Raw genomic sequence first — 19,889 nt, forward strand, 5'->3', positions numbered from 1 at the left:
CCAGGATCATATGCAATTTGTTGCTGCTGATCCTCATAAGGTCCCTTTCCTAACAACATATCTAGATTTCTCTGAGGATAACCAGCTGCTGCATTTCGCCTAGCCGTCTCCTTGCAAAATTCCTCATTGGCAACCTTCCATAACAGGTATTGTCCTCCATTTAGCACAGCTTTACACATATTAGCCCAATCTGCTGGCGTCATGTTCAAGTTGTTAATGGATTCGACCATGCTTACAGTGAAGGGTGCTTGAGGACCATAGGTTGTTACAGCCTCTTTTAGCTGCTTCACTGTTTTGAAATTTAAAACTTGGTAAAATCGCTGCCCTCCTGCCTCAAATACAGGGCATGTTAATATTTGAGATCTTGTCTCAGGATCCCAACTATCAACTGCGGGGGTTGGGGACCTCCCAGCATATGGAGGTGGCCTTGTTAGTTGGACACTTACGTCCTCTGGTGATAGAAAGGTGTTAGTAGCAGTCTCCTGTTGTAACTTTCCCCCTGATGGCTTTTTCTGTTTTACACTTTCTTTCTCTGTCTGACTAGCTTGAGAGGCCTTCTCTTTTACTTGAATCTTTTCCTCTGTCTGACTAACTTGAGAGACCTTCTCTTTTACTTGAATCATTATGTCTTCTTCTTCCTCTACCATTGTCTGAACTGAAGGCTTTGGACTAAGCAAACAAGATATGAACGTCCACAATGGCAATGTGCCAACTGGCAGAGTCCCTGGGCTTTTCTTTTCTATTCTTTTTAAATCTTCACCATGATGGTTCCATTGTGATATATTTAACAACTCCTCCTTAAAAAGCCATGGGCTACATTTTTGTATTGTATCAACGTATGCCCTGATTGTTCTTGATTTTACTGAGATGCCTCCTTCCTCTAACAATTTACTTAACACTCTTTCAGTTTGTTTTTTACTAATTTATGATCCCGTATTTCTACTATAATACAACCCAACAAGATGACGCCAAACAAAACTGAAACAGAGTGAAACAAAATTGAAACAACACAAAATCATTATAATAGCCTCCTGAAATGTCCATCCGTCCTTTCTCCCTATCTGTTCCTCAGATGTGAGCGGTTTTTCTTCCATCTTACACATCTCCAGGGACAGGCAACTTAAAACAAAAGTGAAACAAAATAACAAAAGAAGAATCTTAAAATGGCTACCCATCCTCTCGCCCTGCCCTCAGGGGCGAGCAGTTTCACTTACCCTCAGTCGCTCCCCACCAAATGCCGCAGTCTGGCTGGGCACAATCAGAAGCCACTTGTCAAAAGAAACTAACTTTATTTTTAGAACCACACATGCCAAACAAAACAGCCTCTCAGGAAAAACCCTCAGAGCCTCAACTGCCACCACCGGCTTTCCACAAGCCTCTCTCTCCCACACAAGCTTCTCTCCCCCTCCCCCAATCCTCCTGCTCTTGAGGCCGATTGGCTGGGTCACGTGGGCGAAGCCAAAAAAGTCCCCCAATGAGCAGCTCCGTGGTCTGAAAGGGCAGGGAAACAGCCCAATGAGCATCACCGCAGAGGAGCCAATCAGCTAGATGTTGCTGGGGCCGCTGTGAGCCAATCATCAGCCGGCAGCTGGAAGTTTGCTGGCAGCTGGAAGTTTTCTGGGGCCCCTTCAGCTGTGGCTCTCAACATACTTCTTTTTCATCTGGTTTTTGTTGTTGTTTGTTTGTTTTTTAAGTGCTGACCTCATGCATGCTAGGCAAGCACGTTAACACTGAGCCACATCCCCAACCATTTTTAATTTTGAGACAGGGTCTCGCTAAATTTATGAGAGTGGCCTCAAACTTGTGATCCCCAACACCCCACCACCACCACTGCACTGCCGTCACTGGGATTATAGGTGCCCCTGACCACTTCATCTGATTTCTTTTTTTAAGTACTGGAGCTTGAACTCAAGGATGCTTTACCACTGAGCTATATCCCCAGTTGGTTTGTTTTTTTTTTTTTTTTTTTTTTTTTGGAGGTGGGGGATCCAGGCATGGAACCCAGAGGCACTTAATCACCGAGCCACAATCCCAGGGTCTCACTAAGTTGTTTAGGACCTTGCTAAATTGCTGAAGTTGGCCTTGAACTTGTGATCCTCCTGCCTCAGCCTCCTGAGTCACTGGGATTACAGGCACACACCACCACACTCAGCTGTGCTTTTTCTTTTGAGATAGTGTCTGGTAAAATTACTGAGGCTGACCTTGAACTTGCAAACCTCCTGCCTCAACCTCCCAAGTGACTGGGATTACTGGCATGTACCACCATGCCTGGCCCTTCATCTGAGTATTAACCACATTAATCTTTCCCAAATCAGAGGCTTCTTTAGAAATTAAAGTTTCAATAGCTCATTTGTTTATTTACATATGGGAAAATTGTCCCTCAAATTCTGCAAGTAAGGTTCAGCTTCTTTGCTTTTATCAACTGGTTCATTTACCCTTATCCACTCAGAAATAACATCTCAGAAAGGAAGGTAACTAAAATCAGTCTATACTGAACTTTTATGGTGCGTCAGGCTCTATCAAACACACTACACATCCACTTGTGGAGCAGATGGTAGTTAACAGGTGAAGAGACTAAAACCCAGGGAAACTGGATAGCTTTCCCAGGTCCCCTTCCTTAGAGAGTAATGAAGCCAGGATTCAAGCCTCAGTCTTCCTGATTCCGGACTAGTGCTTATGATCACTGTGTCACTTGCAACTTGGCTGAGGGATGAGCACTGGGCAAGAGGGCCAAGAAGCCTCATCATGTGATTTGTCAGCAATAGCTTGTTCTACTTTGGCATCAGATGGGAAGGCGGGGAAGAGAGCAAAGAGGACAGAATCGACACGATCCTCCTAAAACAGTGCCAAAGGGAAGGTTATGCTTTTTGCATTTGGAGAAACCTCATTCTTAGGAATAAAAACAAACCCAAAAAGAGTGAGAGGAGAGAAAGGAGACTTAACTGACATGAAGGAAAAACATTGAGGTCTCCAGAAGAGGGAGGGAGGCACTAAATATCAAGAACAAGGATTATATACTTCGTTGGCTTTGCCATCTCCTCGTGTGTAAGAACAATCATATTTGTCTTGGGGGAGAGAGAGGTGCAACTGGTGAGGTTTGCATTCAACTTTCTAGCAGATTTAAAAGAAGAAAGACCCCCCAAAGAGTTGAATGGATGGGGTTAGCTCTCAAAGAAGAGAATATAGCCATTAAGAAAATGCTTTGAAAAAGTAAGAAGCTACTTCTGGTGTTGCTTCTTGGCAGAGCAAACAGAATCAACAGCTCCTCATTCCTACCAAGCCAGTATTGCACCACTTCCTGCCAGTGGTTTTTGGTTGGCCCTAGGGCCACATGGGAGCTGGACCTACTGAGAGGAATTGGCTGAATAGACAAGATGGGTGAACTAATCCCACAGAACATGTAGGTTTTCTTGTGTAGGTTTACTTTTATCTTCCTGACTCTGAAAGCTTTTAGCTTTTAGTTGCAAAGTAGTTGACTTCTGGTTATTCCTTTGACCTCTTTGCTTTGAGAACTTTGAAAATATTTCTCATTTGCCTTCATCTTTGGTCCTTGGGAAGCTCCCTGCTTCTCCTCTGATTTCCCCCTGAATGTCTTGCAGTATCAGCAATGTGCATGTCAGTTAGTTCCCACCCATGTCAGCTAGCCTGGGCCTAACTTTGATCCTCATACAAGGTCATTTGGATATAGAGACCTGAATCCCTTTACTGAATGCTCTGGCAGTATGTTTGCTTTCTTTGTTCAAATAGATTAGAATGTCACAATTAGTGCTAGCATTGTGCCTTTTAAAAATTTGTTCTCACCAAGAATCAGTTCATCAGGGGATAAGCTCGATAGTTACTAAAGAGATTTGCCTCAAAAAACCAATCAAGCAAACAAAATATTTGTCTAAGTCCCAGGCTCTTATAGACTGAAGTCAAAAGTACTGCCCAGAGGATCTTGTCACCCTACATGTGACCTTGCTATTCTTGACTGGCGCTGGTCAAGAAGAAATACTGTTTCCAAATTCCAGGCCATAGAGTGGAATTTGGCTTGACTCTGACAAGAAACCAGCCAATATTAAGAGAACATTTATTAATATCGGTTAAAGTGATTATCTTTAAGTACTTCCTGGAAATAGGACAATGTTCTAGAACACCAAAAGCTTACAAATGTACACAAGATAACAGTTCTTGCCCTCAAATAATTTCTGATCTAGTATGAATAACTGAGACAAACACATAATTGAACATAATACCATGGATGATGTTAGAACATATAAATGCATTCTTCTGAAATTTGAAGGAAGAATCTGTTTTTGTTAGAAAGGAAAAAATTCATAAAGATGACAACATTTGAAATGGACCTGATTTGGATTGGCAGGAATGGAGGTTAAAAAATCATGCATTTCCAGGTAGCAAATGTATAGTACTGTGAATGGGCAGGGAGGAGTTATGTCATTCCATTTGACCTGAGCTTAGAATATGTTGGGGAGCAGAGTGTGAGAGGCTCATTGGAAGATAAGCCAAGGCAAAGCTGTGAAAAGGAAGTGTATGGACTACTCTATAGAAAGGTTAATGTTTGTCAGGTAGTGTTGGGGATGGTTAGGCAGCTAGTGTAATCATCTAGGCAAGAGGTGCTAGGGCTTCAGTGAGACTGAGAAGGTTGGGACTGAAGCTAGCAAATAGGTATTGCCAAAGTAACTCTGGTAGATTCTTTAGACTGTTGTGAACCACGAGTATGCACTCAGTAGTGATCTTAAGAACTTAGAAGATTTGGAAAATGAGGTATCAAAGCAAGGGTGTCTGAAGGAGTAACAGGCTGTGGGGGAAGGTGGTGGGTTTGGAATTGGACATAGTAAGTGTCCAATTGCATGCTGGAAATAATCGGAAATATGGATCTGGACCTTAAAAGATCATTTCAGTAATTCTTCACATAGAGGAATTACAGTTGGCACTGTAGAAATAGATATTGCCAAAGTAACTGTGGGAGAGAGAAAGTCAAAGACAGAAATTGAAGAGTGCTTGCTAATAAAGGGTGAAGGAACCACAGGATTTGGGAGCAGTAGTTAGAGAAGTAGAGAGAAGAGAGGTCTGGGGTGGTGCTGAGGAAGAGAGGAGACATCCACAGAACAGAATGGAGGCCATCCTCCCAGGCTACAGATTCCTGAACACTCCAGGAGTCATCCCTCTGTACATCTGGATTTGGCAACACAACAGAGTTCAGTAAACAGAAAAATGAAAAAAAGAAGAGGTTCATGTAGTCCAGCCGGCTCCCATTATGTGGCATTCTCATGGGGTATGGTCCCTTCATGAACTCATATTTGCTGTAGGACTTGGGTTCTCATGCTGGTCCAGGCTCCTCTAAGCACTATTACCAGCTAATGGTATTAGCTGTTAACAGCTAATGGTATTAGCTGTTAGTGCAGAAGTGGTCCTGACCTTTCTCACTGTCCCTTGAAGGTCATTTCATTTCATGGGAGTTGATGTTGCTGGGAGAAGCTGCAGGCCTGCTCACCCTGTTTTGCTCTCTTTCTAGAGTCTGTTATAGGGAACTGCATGGATAGAAGTTCTCCAGGACAAGCACTGGAGCTGCCAGATCACAATGGGCTTGGGTATCCAGCACGGCCCTCAGTCAGTGAACACCACAGGCCCCGGACCCTCCAGAGACATCATACAATCCAGAACAGTGACGATGCTTATGTATGTTGGTCCCTCCTGCTTGTTGGAGATTGGATCCCACCAGTTCCAACTTGTGAAAAGGAACAATGTAGCAAGGGGTAGCATCCACGCCTCCACTCGTTGGTCAGAGAGATCCCCTCTGGGAGATAAGGGGGCATTTCTTTGAATCGCATTCACAGACCAGCCCTTAACTCCAACAGGTTCCCATTAAAATATATACTCCAAATTTTAGACAAAAGAATCAAAACTAGTTGCCATCTAGAGGCTGTTATTAAACCCCAAACAGTCTAAATTCATATCCCAGGAAATGAACCTTTAGGCTCTTGGTTTGCTGTCAGCAACCACATTGAACTTACTGTGACACGGGGAGCTGATCTGACTCAGCAAAGCTTCATGGTCTGGGGCATGCTGCTAGGGTGGCACTAACATGGAAGCAGCTGGCCAAGTATGGCTATTCCAATTTAAATTTATCAAAATGAAATAAAATTACAGAGTTAGGGCCTCAGTTATACCAGTCATACTTGGCCTGCTCCCTAGCCCCCTGTGGCTGATAGCTAGCCTGTTTACTACCCAGGGTAGAGACAACTGAAGAGTACACCTGAACAGTAATGTCTGAAGATAGACTCCAGGGGTGGGGGTATAGCTCCTGGTTTTAGAAGGACATGTAAGTGTCAGAGGGATCTAACCAGCCCTCCCACTCGCTGCACGAGGGAAGCTGAGGTAGCTTCCCACGGTCACCATTGCATCCCCCTAGGATGATGCTGCAGAGGAAAGGAGTCAGGGAGTGGTGCCCCAAGCCATCCTTTGCCCTGGCTCTTTTAGCGGAAACTCCTGTCCCTATAGGTCACCTGAGAAGGGCACATTCTCTGGTATCCTTATTTCCTTTCCTGTCTTCTGCAGGTACAGCTGGATAACTTGCCAGGAATGAGTCTTGTGGCTGGGAAAGCACTTAGTTCTGCTCGGATGTCAGATGCAGTTCTCAGTCAGTCTTCGCTCATGGGTAGCCAGCAATTTCAGGATGGGGAAAACGAAGGTAAGAGCCTTTTGCTTGGGATACCCTGGATAAGTTCCTGGAGGGGCCCTTTCTCCACCTTTGCCAGGGACCCCTCTCTTCTGTGGAAGGAGTTCATGGGGAGGTAGATCCCCCACATCCCCATGGGGTTCTGGACATAGTACCTCTCCTCGCTTGTCTCCCCTAAATGTGAGTGCGTGCAGGAGGCGTGACTTCTGACTAAGCACTGGGTGATCACATTCCAATTTCTAATGCTGTGGGAAGGTACCTTTTTTTAATTATTTTTTTTTTTAGTTTGTTGATGGATCTTTATTTTATTTATTTATATAAATGGTGGTGCTGAGAATTGAACCCAGTGCCTCACACATGCTAGGCAAGTGCTCTACCACTGAGCTACAACCCCAGCCCCTGGGAAGGTACCTTTAATAGCTGTTTTCTGTTTCAGACTAGAGGGTCTTGTATCCTAATGGAACTTTTTTTTTTTTTGGTACCAGGGATTGAACTCAGGGGTGCTTAACCACTGAACCACATCCCCAGCCCTTTATATTTTTTATGTAGAGACAGGAGCTCACTAAGACCTGAGAGCTTAGGGCCTTGCTGAGTTGCTAAGGCTGATTTTGAACTTGAGATCCTCTGGCTCAGCCTTCCAAGCTGCTGGGATTACAGGTGTGCACCACTGTGCCCAGCTCTAATGGAATTTCTACCTCCTCTTAGAACCATTCAAGGGAGGCGTCATAACAAATATAAAGCATAGGCCTGAGGATGGACAGGTCCTCACTTTATAGGCACTGTAGGGGAAGCATTTAACCTTTCTGGATCCCCAGCTCCTTACCTGTAAAGTGACAGACTCAGAAGAGCTTGTATCCTGGGCTGTGCTGTAAGGGATGCTGGCTTAATGGGACAGCAAGATGGAGTGTGCAGTGGGGCACCCAGAACAGCACACCTGGGAACGGTGCCTTTGAGCACTGCCATTGTCATCTTACCCTTAGAGAGGCAAGACTTTCTGAAGGAGCAATTATCTCCTCCCACATAGAGTACTTGCTGGTTCTGAGGTTAGAGGGATAAAAGACAAGGGAAAATGGGACATACAGGGAAGAATCAGGAAGATTCACCCAGGTGCTCACAACTGGAACCTGCTGCAAGCTGGAGTTTGGGGCTGAGAGTCAGGCTGTGGGCTGCTCAGACAGGTTGTCTCCCCCTCCTCCTCGCTCTCCCCTTGCCCACTGCCTCTCTGGTTCCCTGCTAATCTCACATGTTCTTTTTTGGTCTTGCAGAATGTGGGGTGAGTCTGGGAGGTCATGAGCACGCTGACCTGGGTGATGGCAGCCAGCATTTAAACGCCTCTTGCTATCCATCTACGTGTATCACAGACATTCTGCTCAGCTACAAGCACCCTGAGGTCTCCTTCAGCATGGAGCAGGCAGGCGTGTAACAAGGAATGGAGAGTGAGTGTCGTCCTGGAGAGGGCCAAGCCACCTGTGGCCTAGTGCCATCTTCTGATCCCACGGAGCATTCAGTGTGTGTCAGCCAGTGAAACTGACAGCACCACTTTCCCCTGCATCCCTCACGTCTTCCTGCTCTGTCACTAAGCACTGGGCTAGTTTTGGGGTGTACATGGGAGCATGTAAAAGAAATGGCAGGGCGTGGTTCCTTAGTTTACATTAAGGCTCATGCCCCTCCTTGTGGTGTGGGTGTCATAACCCCACAGAGGCAGAGGAGCTATGGCACAAAGGCCAGTTACTAGGGAATGGAGATAGAAACCCAACAGGAAAACATATCTAGCCAAATTTTTTTAAGGAGAAAGCAACAGGATATTCTGGCGAGGAGAATAATGATCAGAGGCCAGTGGTAGAATGTGGGTAAATTGACTGGTTTGCAAAGGGGTCTGCACTGGGGACTGTCGGTTCTGTCTCTGGAAAGACAGAAAAGACTTGATGAAAGTAAAGCCATCGGGCAAATCCAATATCAGAACCTCAGTATGGCCAGGCTCTTAAAATACCTGAGATAAGACAACACAAGTTATGTTTAAAAAAAGTGGGGAGGGTTCAGAACTGGGGGTGTAGCACTTGCCTGCCAAGTGCAAGGCTCTGGGTCCATCCCCAGCACCAAAAAAATTTTTGAAATGTTGATCTTGCTCCTTTCAAACTGTTCTTCTCTGCTTTATTGCAGGTTTGTGTACAGCTTGGGAATCAGAAGGTTGATTTTAAACCAACAGTATCTAGCAGCGTTGCGCCAAATTGCCATTGTGTTTCTCTCCACCCAGAATATTGTGGCTCCTTTCCTCACATTTAGTTCATCAGTGTGCTGTTCTTTTGGGTTCTGAGGATGTTTTTGCCATGTTTGCTCATACGACCAAGTCACCAAGGAAATAAACAGGAAATCCATGTTCTCCATCTTTTGTGAAAGTGTATTTGGTGTATTTGAGTTGGGAGGGATGTTTTTGTTTTGTTTTGGGGTTTGTTTGTGCTTTTTTTTTTTGGTTGGTTTTGTTTTCAGTATTTCCTTCAGGAGGTGATTTTCTTTCTTTCTTTTTTTTTTTTTTCTCTTCTTTTTTGTCTCTGTATTTTGTGTTTTTCTTTCTTTTCCTTTTTGAGACAGGAGAGCCAGCAGTTAGAGTTCAGGGGCCAAGACCTCAGGCCACTCGCCTCACAGGCTTCACTAAGAGCACCCTCCCTTGCTCTGCATTGCTCTTCCATGGGAGCAAATGCAAGAGGAAAGCATCTCTGGAATCTCAGTGGCAGAGAAAGGGAGAGGGAATGGGTGATGGCCTCTGGCCCTTGGGGAACAAAAAGAGTAAAAATAAGAAGAGGAGGACCTGGAGGTCTCTGCTGGCAGGATCCACTAGATACACACCTGGCCTGCATAGAGGCAGTGAGTGACCTGACGCCATTGGGTTGCCACCTTGAAGGTCTCAACTTGAGCCTCTTTTTGGTGTATAACTCAGCTCCCTTCTGGCAACCTGCAAAGTTGGTCACCATTACCATCCTGCTGGTTCTGCCCATGAATTAAACACCCAACAGTGGTGCACTATGTTTTGTGTGTCTTCTTTCTTTCTCATTTTATACTGTGCTATGAAAAGGATTGTTTTTCCATTGTGTGTGTGTGTGTGTGTGTCCCTTTTAGCTCTTTGTCACAGGCAAGAAGAATAGGAGGTTGTCTTGGGTCCTGCCTGTCTCTTAACCTTCTCCCTGGGTATCCTCAGCCCCTATATTTTCATTCTTAATCATGTAGGAATTGTTTTTGGTAAATGTTGATATTATTGTTATTATTATTGTTATTATTAATAAATAAAGACAAAAGGAATTTTTGTTTAAAAGAGAAATGTTTAACCAGATTCTGTTCTATTTGAATTGTGATTTGCACCTTTGGTTCAAAGCATTTTCTTTAGGCATTGTTATTGTAAACAGCTCTCTCTTGTGCCAGTGACAGATGCAGTGGTCTCCTTTCCCCAGTTGAAGCAGCGCATACGCAATAGCTATTGTTTATGTCATTACTTTTACTTTTCTCTTCACTGTTAGAAACCAAAGTCTTCTCTGCTGGCTGGGGACTGAGAGGGGATCTGGGTTATCTTCTTCTGATGTTTAAAACCAGAGAGACATTAGATATCCTGGCTCTCAACCCTTTCTTCTGGGAAAGGGGAGTAAAAGATTCCTAACCCCCCCTCCCAGTTTTTCATCCTGAATTTGCACAGAAGAGAGCAGGTGCCCAGTGCGGCCATCCTGGTGTTGCTGGCAGGATCCCCATGCAGCTTGTCCGTCTTCACTAGTACTGGCAGCTCAGCTCCTGGGCCAACTATCCCTCAAGTGGATTTCTGCAGTGCAAGAGCCTTGCTGGGGATCTGTCCCATGTTTCCATGGCCCCAAGTCTCCCCTCCACTTGTAGAGTCACCAAGTACTCACCAGAAGGAGGCTTACTTACCAAGAAAGGCCTAAGAGCTATTGTTGACTTCTCTGGGCTTGTTCCAGCTCTGATGCCCCAGCTCGCCCTACCGCTACCACACACTCAGCCTGATCTGTTTACATGGTACTGGATTTATGGAAGAGCAGATGCCACCCTCCAGCAACCACCCAGATGAAAGCCAGTGAGCCTATTAACCGTGCCATCCTGCGAACTACACTTTTAAAGACATCATTGCTTTGTATTGTAGTAACCAATATGCACAGTATATGTTGAATGTATATGAGTATACTTTCCTATTTCTGTTCTTCAAAAATGTCAGAAGTATTTTTTCTTTCTCAATTATGTTGAACTAAAAAAGGATTTTAAAAAAAAAAAATCTCCAGACTCAAGTTGCTAAGACCTTTTGTCCTTGTTTGTGTGGGGCATTTACAACTTAGTAACTTGGTTGGACAGTAGGAGGTTGTGAAAATAAAAACCTGATTATGTTCTAATGCTGATATGTTATTTGCCTTGTGGTTCAGAGTCTAGTTGAGAGAAGCATTGGGCGGTGGGGGGGGGGGTTGTGAAAGCTGGAAGGCTCAGGGCGGGAGAAGTCTGCCAAGCTTGGGGTTGGGCCGTGAGCAGCGTCTGCCTTGCCTTATGGACCTGGCATTCTCTAGAAACCGAACTCAGCTGCGGCTTGGACTTCACTCCTTCCACTGGGAGCACTGGTATTGCTGAGTAGATGGAAAACAAATTCCTTGAAAGGGTACTTGTGAAGGAGGAGAAGAGGGAACTCAAAGATGTTGGCCATGGCTGGAGTCGTATGGGGCAAACCCAATCAGCTTGGTGACATGATAGTCAAAGTAAGTGGTATAAGTATGGTAAAAGGGGGACTTTTCCTACATTTTCCCTTTCTCCACACCTGAACTCCAAGGAGTAGGATAGAATTCCCACTGAGGTCCCAGGGAGCTGGTTGGAGGTCTTCTATGAACAAAGCTTTCTGAAACTGGAATTACTAAGATTGTAAAAAGAACAAATGGAGGTAACTTATGAAAACTTGGCAGCCCATGGGGGACTAGAAAGTTGCTGTGGGACTGATCAGAACAGCAAGGGCCTTCTCAGGGTCTTTTGGAGGTCCCAAGTCTGTACACACCACATGCAGGGAAAGGTGAATCTCTGGAACCAAACCGTGATACGCCCAGATTTCTCTCAAAAACTTGTACACCTTTTTCCCTGGGTGCTGAAGCAGGGCACTGGAGATCTCCGCATTCTGGAAAATGGAAACTGTGCTGACGTCTCCTTACAAGATCCCCTTTCTGACTTTGTGCCAGGTCCTACCCCACTCCGCCTACGAAGATAAGAATTCCAGGGGCTGCTGTGCTTCCTCATGCTGGTCAAAGATGAGCTATGATGGCCTCTTCCTGGGCAGGAAGATCAGGCAGAGTTGGGTATTCAAAGATGTCCTAGAGTCCACCTTGGGGCTCTATCACAAGAGCTGTGACAAAATTATCCAGTAGGATGTGTGGGGGGTTGGGGTCCTCTCCCCTGCTCAAGCAGAACCTCCCCAATCCTAGCTCCCCCATCTTAGCCCAAACCATTGTGTGGTCACACGTGTGTTCTGGGCAGGGCCCGCCACAAGGCTGAGTGCTCATTTCTTGAGTCTTCCTGCTCAGGGTCTGCTCCTTCACATGACCCTTTGCCAATCTGGTGAAACTTCCTTTAGTGTGCCAGTGTCACACATGGAGCAAATGTTTGGCGAGTGTCTGTTAGGTGCCAGGCCTAGCAAGGGACAGAGTCCTCTCCCATGCAGACTGATCAGTATGTTGGGTCATATATTGTGAAATGGGTTGCCAGTCATTCTGAGCAGAATCACCCCTGCAGCAGGTGCCAGCTCGCCCACACATGGCAGGGGGTCCCGGGCCTGCGCTTGGAGGCCACTTCAGCAATGTTCCCAACAGGAGGGAAGAGGATGGTGGGAATAAGGACCAATAAATGGTGAGAGGCCCCGCATCCACTAAGCCAGTCTAACCCCAGGCTCTTGAAATTCCTATTGTCACTGGACCCAGATTCTGTGATAAGCCCAGTTTGTTAGTTTTTCCGTAGGCCTCTGTCCAGAAAGATTTCCTTCCTTTCCCAAATAGTAAAGAGGTATCTATCTAGACTCATTTAAGCCTACGACTTGCAGTGAAATGGAGCAGACACCAGTGAATAAATAGTTTCAACAAGGAAACTTCTTGCTTAGGGAGGTGCTGTCCCACAGCTCCCTACCTCTGCTGATGCCCTGGAATCCCCAAGCCAAGAACATCCCTGAAGAGTCCTAGGGCTACATAAGCCAATAGGCCCCCATCAAAGAACAAGAAGCCAAGGCTCCTGATTCCCAGCCCTGCATCACACAGTTCTCAGCTGAAGAGGTCCAGGCAGCTCTGAGCTCTTAGCTGCAGTTTTCTGACAGGCACAATGGTAAGGAGAAGCTACAGTGTCCAGCCTCATGGGGACATACGTTAACTGTGGAAGTGCTTCGGCCACAAAAGAACTGTGCAGATATTAAATATTAGGTTTAACCATAATAATTTCAGTAACAAGCCAAGAGAAGGATAAAACAGTAGCAGATAGCTTGGAGTCCAATTGATAAGCTTCTCAGATCCCCCACATGCTGGCTGGGATGAAATCAACCCCCATCCTAAGAAAGGAACATCTCTTGGCTTGAGATCCAGTGGCTGCCCACACTGGGTGGGAAGTCAGTTTCCCACCCTCTCTGTAAACCACAGACAGCTGGGATGGCCAATAGCCAGACATCAGGAATAGCTTCTGTCCTGGAGATGTACCCCATCTGGGCACCTGCAAGCAAGGCCAAAGACAGAACTGTGGGATTCCCTGCCTTCCGGACTTCTGCTGTTAGAAGCTGAGGTCCTGGGCTATTCTGTGGCAATGCAAGTGTGTTTGTGGCAATAGGGGATGGAATCCAGGACCCGGGATTCTGGGATGCGAATAGTTACTATTTATTGAGTGTTAGTGACCTTCTTAACAGTTTCACATACGTGCTCACATTTCATGCTTATGAACAACACAAATTTATTATTTTACAAATCTGGAGGTCAGAAGTCCCAAAGGGGTCACACTAGGCTAAATTCATGGTGTCCCTGGCATTGTGCTCCTGGAGTCTCTAGGGGAAAATCTGTCCCTTCACCTCTTTTAGGGAAGGGCTGCCTGCATCTCTTGGCTCATCCTTCCAGTGTTCACGTTGCTCCAACCTCTGCTTCCATCCTCATATCTCGGACTCTGCCACTGACTCTGCCACCTCCCTCTGGATATTGAAGGACGATTGTGATTACCCTGGGCCGTTCATAATCACACTTGCAAAACCCCTTTTGCTATGCACAATCAGTCACAGATTCCAGAGAGGAGGACACGCACATCTTTGGAGGACCATTATTCTGCCTACCATGCACACTGTGACCCCTGTTATAACTTTAATCAGAGATGGCATGTTCTATCATTATCTTCATTTAGCAGATAAGAACCTGAGATGTGGGAAGGTTATGTAACTTACCCAGGGTCATATGGCTAATAAGTGTCAGAGCCAGGATTCAAACCTAAGGTCTCTGGTTCCAAAGGCTTCTAAGAGACAAAAGGCAGGATATCAGCTGGGGCTGGAGTGGGAGAGGCCTGGATCTCAGCCACTCCCAGGTCTGACAGAAACACAAGCTGATTTCTAGAGAGTTGGGGAGTTTCCTGGGGTGATGGTATAGGGTGCATACCTGCCCTGGAACCTAAGTCCAGAGACATGGGTGCTAAGTCCAGCCCTGCCTCTAACTCTTGGAGAGATGAGATGTTGATTCCTTCCACTGGTTTCAGTTCCACATCTGGAAGGTGACAGGGTGGGGAGAGGCTGGAGTAGTTGGTTTCAAAGTTCCTCTCAGCTTGGACTTTCATAGGCTGCATGACCTGGGCTTTCCTAGCGAAACCTTGCAAGATGGTGCTGCAAACACCAGCCGACACAGGGCAACTTCCACCTATAGCCTCTCTCAGGGGCCTCAGCACCCTGGACATTTCTTGAGCTCATCCGCAGATAGGAAACTGAAGCTTAGAGAGGTTATATAACTGGCTTACATTCCTCCTTCAGCAAGATGCAGACAAAATGAAACAAAAAGAAAACAGGTCTCCCTCTGCTTCCACCTCCAAGAGTCCTTCCTCTACACAGGGCTTTCTCAGATCCGATAGCCACTCTCATTTGTGTGTGATCAAATGAAAACACAAACAATGTAAAGGTGCATGTGTGAATGACTGAAATTCTACACTTGAATTCTGAGATTATGCTTTTTGGGTGTTAAAAAGTCTGTTTTGAAGTGATGGTAGATGGTGAAGTTGGCTTTGAAAGGAAGGCAAGGGTAATATCTTTTAATGACAAAATGAATAGTTGGCAACTTCATGTTGGTATCTAGCATTTATTTTGATATGTCAGAGGCCTCTGAAATCTCCGTTTGGGGCCCTGAGCATCCTCCTCCCACAACTCCTTAGTGCCACAGATTCCCTTGGATTTGGGGTTTAGGAAGCCTGTGGAGGGTGAAGAGAAGTGTATGGCACCCTGGGAACTAAAAAAGGAACCAGGGTTGGTGGCAGAAGAGGCAGGAGCAGTGCAGACAGACGTGTGAAACAATCCTTGAAATGCAAGAAGACTGTGGGGGAGGAGATCTCCTGAGTGGAGGAGTCCCAGGTCCCTTCCCCTCTTTCCCTGCTACAGGCACAATGCACAATGACATGCACACACTCCCACACTGGGAGGGGAAGGGCATGATGGGTGCTGCTGCCCCGAACCTGGGGACCCACAAGCCTACAGCCACCCTCATCCTGCCCCTGTCTGAACCCTTGACCTCTGCCCTGCAGCCCCCGCAGCTTCCTGTTTGCCCACTCTATTTGCCTGGCTCCTGGGCAGAGCTGATCCTTGAACTCTAAGTTCCACATCGCCAGAACCAGTGAGCAGTGACAGGGCCTGGCTGGGCTTATCTGTCTTCCAGCCCAGCCCCTACCTGGAGGCATAAATAGACCAGGGAGAGCTAGACAGTCAGAGACTGCTGGAGAGTTCCTGGAGGTAAGTGCGGGTGTCTGCCCCAGACTACTCTGGCTCCCCAGCTCTAGGTGTTGGGCAGGACCTGGGTACCTGGGGCTTTCTTCACTTTAGGCTCCTCCTCCTCCCCTGGCTGACTACATGGGGGAACATGGGACTCCTTCACACAAAAGGCCCCCTCAGCCAGGCCCCTCTTCTCCTCCAGGTTCCCACACCCTGCAGGATGAAAGCAGTGGTGCTGACTGTGGCCGTGCTCTTCCTGACGGGTAGGTGCCCCCGGCCTAGGGAGATTGGGGATTCTCCCTAAGTCCAGTGGCCCACCATCCTGGATGCAGTGGAATTTCTCACTTGCCCCTCTCCCACCCTATGCCTGGCTTTTCAGCCCAGCTCCCAACCCAGAGCTGCCTGACCAGGGTGTCCCTCCACCTCCAGGGAGCCAGGCTCGGCATTTCTGGCAGCAAGATGAACCCCAGTCCTCATGGGATCGAATGAAGGATTTCGCCACTGTGTACTTGGATGCAGTCAAAGACAGCGGCAAAGATTATGTGACCCAATTTGAAACCTCTGCTTTGGGAAAACAGCTAAAGTAAGGACCCAGCCTGGGGGCTGGGGCAGGAGAAAGGTAGTGGAGTCCTGGGGGCAGAGAGGCCTATGGAAAGATGTTGTAGTCAGACATCCTCACCTGCTGTTTGATGAGCTGGCCCCACGGCAGGTCTTTGGTGGAGAAATAAGAATGAGATCCCCAGGCAGGGTCACAGTCTCCCAGCAAGGGCCCACCTAATCAGTAACCGAACCACATTTCACCTGTGAATGCAGCCAGCCCCTTCCCCTCCTAACTTCCAGTGCTTTAGATACAAGACCGTCCTTCAACACCCATGCCAACCCCGGTTCTCTTTCCCACTAGTTCCTCCTTGTGCCTCAGGCCATCTGTACAATGCGACTTGGTGGGTGGCATTCAGGGTGTTGGAATCAGTGCATGGGAAAACTAGGACCACAGCTACTGCACGTTCAGGGACAGGTGATGGCCAGAGCCCACCCCAGGTAACCTGGGGCGCTGAGCTTGCAGATCCAGGGCAGTCCAGGCTGCCCAGGAAGCCACTCCTCAGCCCCTCTCTCTTCCACATCAGCCTGAAGCTTCTGGACAACTGGGACTCCCTGAGCTCCACTGTCAGTAAGCTGCGCGAACAGATTGGCCCAGTGACTCAGGAGTTCTGGGATAAACTGGAAAAAGACACCGTGTCGCTAAGGCAGGAGATGAACAAGGATCTGGAGGAGGTGAAGCTGAAGGTGCAGCCCTACCTGGATGAGTTCCAGAAGAGGTGGCAAGAAGACGTGGAGCGCTACCGCCAGCAGGTGGAGCCGCTAGGCACCGAGCTGCGCGAGGGCGCGCGCCAGAAGCTGCAGGAGCTGCATGAGAAGCTGAGCCCACTGGGCCAGGAGCTGCGTGACCGCGCACGCGCCCACGTGGACGCGCTGCGCACGCATCTGGCGCCCTACAGCGACGAGCTGCGCCAACGCCTGGCCGCGCGCCTCGAGGCGCTGAAGGAGAGCTCCTCCCTCGCCGATTATCAGGCCAAGGCCACCGAGCACCTGAGCGCGCTCGGCGAGAAGGCCAAGCCAGCGCTGGAGGACCTCCGCCAGGGCCTGTTGCCGGTGCTGGAAAACCTCAAGATGAGCTTCTGGAGCGCCGTCGACGAGGCCACCAAGAAGCTGACCACCCAGTGAGGCGCCCGCAGCTACTGCTCCCCAATTCCAGCTTTCGGGTTCTTAGAATAAACGTTTCCAAAGTGGAAGCAGCTTCTTTCTTTTCGGGGGATGGAGGTGGGGTGCGGGACGCTTGAGAGCACTTCCAGGTTCAGAGAACTGGTGTGAGCCTTTGGCGTTGGAGCAGAGACTTCAACAGTTCCGAACACAGCCTGGGCCTCTGCAGGGTCTTAGTCCATATTGGGAGACCTGATGGCGCCTGACTGGTTTGGAATGACAGTCAACTGAGTCCTTGTCTTAACAGGGCGCAGACAGAAAGGAGGTAATGGAGGGCCAGGCAAAGTGGCAGATAATCAAATGCCAGGAGACCTAAAGAGGCTCAAATGGAGGTGTTGCAGCCCTGCCTGAGGGGGGTCCAGGAACAGGGCTGGGAGAAGTGGTTCCCCTTCCCAGAGGTGTTCCCCGGTGGGAGCTGGACAGAAAAGGTGTTCACCTGAGCAGAGGGCAAGAGCCTTTTCTAACTCTGTGGTTCAGCCTGGTGGGGTGGACCTCAAGGAGACATTGAAGGATTTGGGCAGGAAGTGCTTGGAGTTAGCCCTTTTCTCTTTTATTTACTCAAAAACCTCTTAAGCAAACACTTCCCTTTTCTTTTTGGCAAGGGCAGGACCCCCCCACACACACACCTGCTACTTTTCCTTTCCCAGAAACAGACATAGCTGTGGAAGCTGTCTGTCCTATCCTTGTGGCTCTGGGTGCTGTTGTTCCCTCTGGCCAGGCCAGAAACAACCACCACCTCTCCCAGGTAATTTGCATATTTTTATTCCCAAGATGGCTTCATCTCCATCATCTCATTGCATCCTTTCCCAAATCCTGAACAGATTGTCATTAGATTCATGTCACCATGGTGAGGCTGAAGCTTGGACTTTTGAAGTCACTCACTGAGGCAGGATGGCCTAGGTTGCTCATTTTAGATCCATCTGCCCATTGGCATCTGTGATTATTTAAGGGGAAAAAAAAGCAGTGGCCAGGCACTCAAGTTCGTATGAGTCTGTATACATACATGGGCACATGCTCACATTGACATCCCGCCACCCTCTTCTTGCTCATCTCTGTATGGCCCCATGGGCATGCACGTGTTTTCATAGATCTGGGCAGCACTTCCCTGGAGCCTCCCCCTCTGTTCCCCCACCCCTGCAGCAGGGCCTTTTGCCCTGTGGTACAGGCCTCTAGATTTATTTTTATTTTATTTATTTGTTTGTTTGTTTGTTCATCACTGGGGATTGAATCCAGGAGTGCTTTACCACTGAGTTACATCCCCAGTCCTTTTTATTTTTTGTTTTGAGATAGGAGTCTCACTAAGTTGCCCAAGCTGGCCTTGAACTTGCCATTCTCCTGACTCAGTCCCCTAAGTTTCTGGCATTACAGACTTGTGCCACTACACCCAGCTCAGGTGCCCGAATATTCTATTCCTTCATAACCAGTGTAGCTTAATGAATTCTTAGATAACAGAGTGGGCTTTTTAGATTCTAATCATCCGGAGCTGCATTTGGATGGGAACATTTCTCAGGTGTGGGCACTGAGGTTCCTGGATATAGTTGGGCAAGAAGAGAAAGCCAGGTGAATTTCCAGAGAGAAAGTAGTCTCTAGTTGGAGCTGTTTGCATTGATGGCACCAAGATCTGTAAGGAGCCCATGCAATACCTGGCAGAGGAGTACCACAGCTTTTCTCTATGCCAACTGAGCAGAATATGGACAGCTGGCCCAAGCTCAATGTCTGGCCCTGGCATTTGTTACAGGGCAAGTGCCTTTACCTCTCTGAACCTTGGCCTTTTATCTGTACAGTTGAGGCCTGATCTGTGGTCCCAGATCTCTCTCATGTGAACATCTGTTGGGGCTGGGGGACACAAGGAACAGCCCCTGTTGGAGGTGACCTTGTGTTCCTTCTTGGTTCTGGTCCTAGGGTGCCAATCAGTTCAGCTGTAACAATGACAACCATTTACTAGGCATTTCTGATGTGCAGGTGCTATGCCGAATGCTTTCAAACAGTGTTTCATTTCATTTTCACAACAAATCAACAACGGAGGGGTATTTATTGTATCCATTTTACTGATAAGAAAGTGAAGCTGATATGAAGTGGTGGAGCCAGTACTAGAGCCAGTTGTGTCTTACTCCAACCACTACCCCATCCCACCTCCTTCCCTTAAGTGTGTTTCAGAAGACCAGGTGGCCCTGGCAGTGGAAGTCACCTCCACAGTTCTGGGGAACACACACCATTTCAACTCTGATGATGACATAAAAGTGCTAGCCGGGCATAGAGCACACATTCAAGTCATGCTGTAGAGCACTTGACAGTGATTACAGAATCGTCAACTCTATTCTCCTGTTTGATCTTCCATACAGGAAGATCATCTTCCAGGCAGACCCAGGCAGGGTGAGTAGGGCTATTCCTACCTCTCAGGTGAAGAAACTCAGGGCAGGGGGCACTGGTCCCCAGGCCCACCCACAAGAGAGCCCCAACTCATTCCAATGCCCGAACATGCACGGCACACAAGGGATATCCCACTCGTGG

The 19,889-nt window shown here is 47.6% G+C and overlaps 2 protein-coding genes across 8 annotated transcripts in view; both read left to right on the forward strand.

The window, feature by feature from the left end:
- Positions 1 to 9,063, forward strand: part of Sik3 (SIK family kinase 3) — a 235,637-nt gene extending 226,574 nt beyond the window's left edge. For all 7 annotated transcript variants that reach the window (XM_048795898.1, XM_048795899.1, XM_048795902.1 and 4 more), the window contains 4 exons: positions 5,516 to 5,679; positions 6,559 to 6,691; positions 7,945 to 8,115; positions 8,840 to 9,063. In XM_048795898.1, coding sequence (XP_048651855.1) covers positions 5,516 to 5,679; positions 6,559 to 6,691; positions 7,945 to 8,102 — 455 coding nt within the window. In that variant the 3' untranslated portion in view covers positions 8,103 to 8,115; positions 8,840 to 9,063. The remainder of the gene's footprint in view (positions 1 to 5,515; positions 5,680 to 6,558; positions 6,692 to 7,944; positions 8,116 to 8,839) is intronic.
- Positions 9,064 to 15,517: 6,454 nt separating this feature from the next.
- Positions 15,518 to 17,410, forward strand: Apoa1 (apolipoprotein A1). Its single transcript, XM_015489841.2, has 4 exons — positions 15,518 to 15,641; positions 15,823 to 15,883; positions 16,050 to 16,203; positions 16,745 to 17,410. The coding sequence occupies exons 2-4, from the start codon at positions 15,841 to 15,843 to the stop codon at positions 17,340 to 17,342; spliced, it is 795 nt and encodes a 264-aa protein (XP_015345327.1). The 5' UTR covers positions 15,518 to 15,641; positions 15,823 to 15,840; the 3' UTR covers positions 17,343 to 17,410.
- Positions 17,411 to 19,889: the final 2,479 nt, after the last annotated feature.

The sequence above is a fragment of the Marmota marmota genome, unplaced genomic scaffold, assembly GCF_001458135.2.
Source record: "Marmota marmota marmota unplaced genomic scaffold, marMar, whole genome shotgun sequence".
In the NCBI taxonomy this organism is placed as follows: Eukaryota; Metazoa; Chordata; class Mammalia; order Rodentia; family Sciuridae; genus Marmota; species Marmota marmota.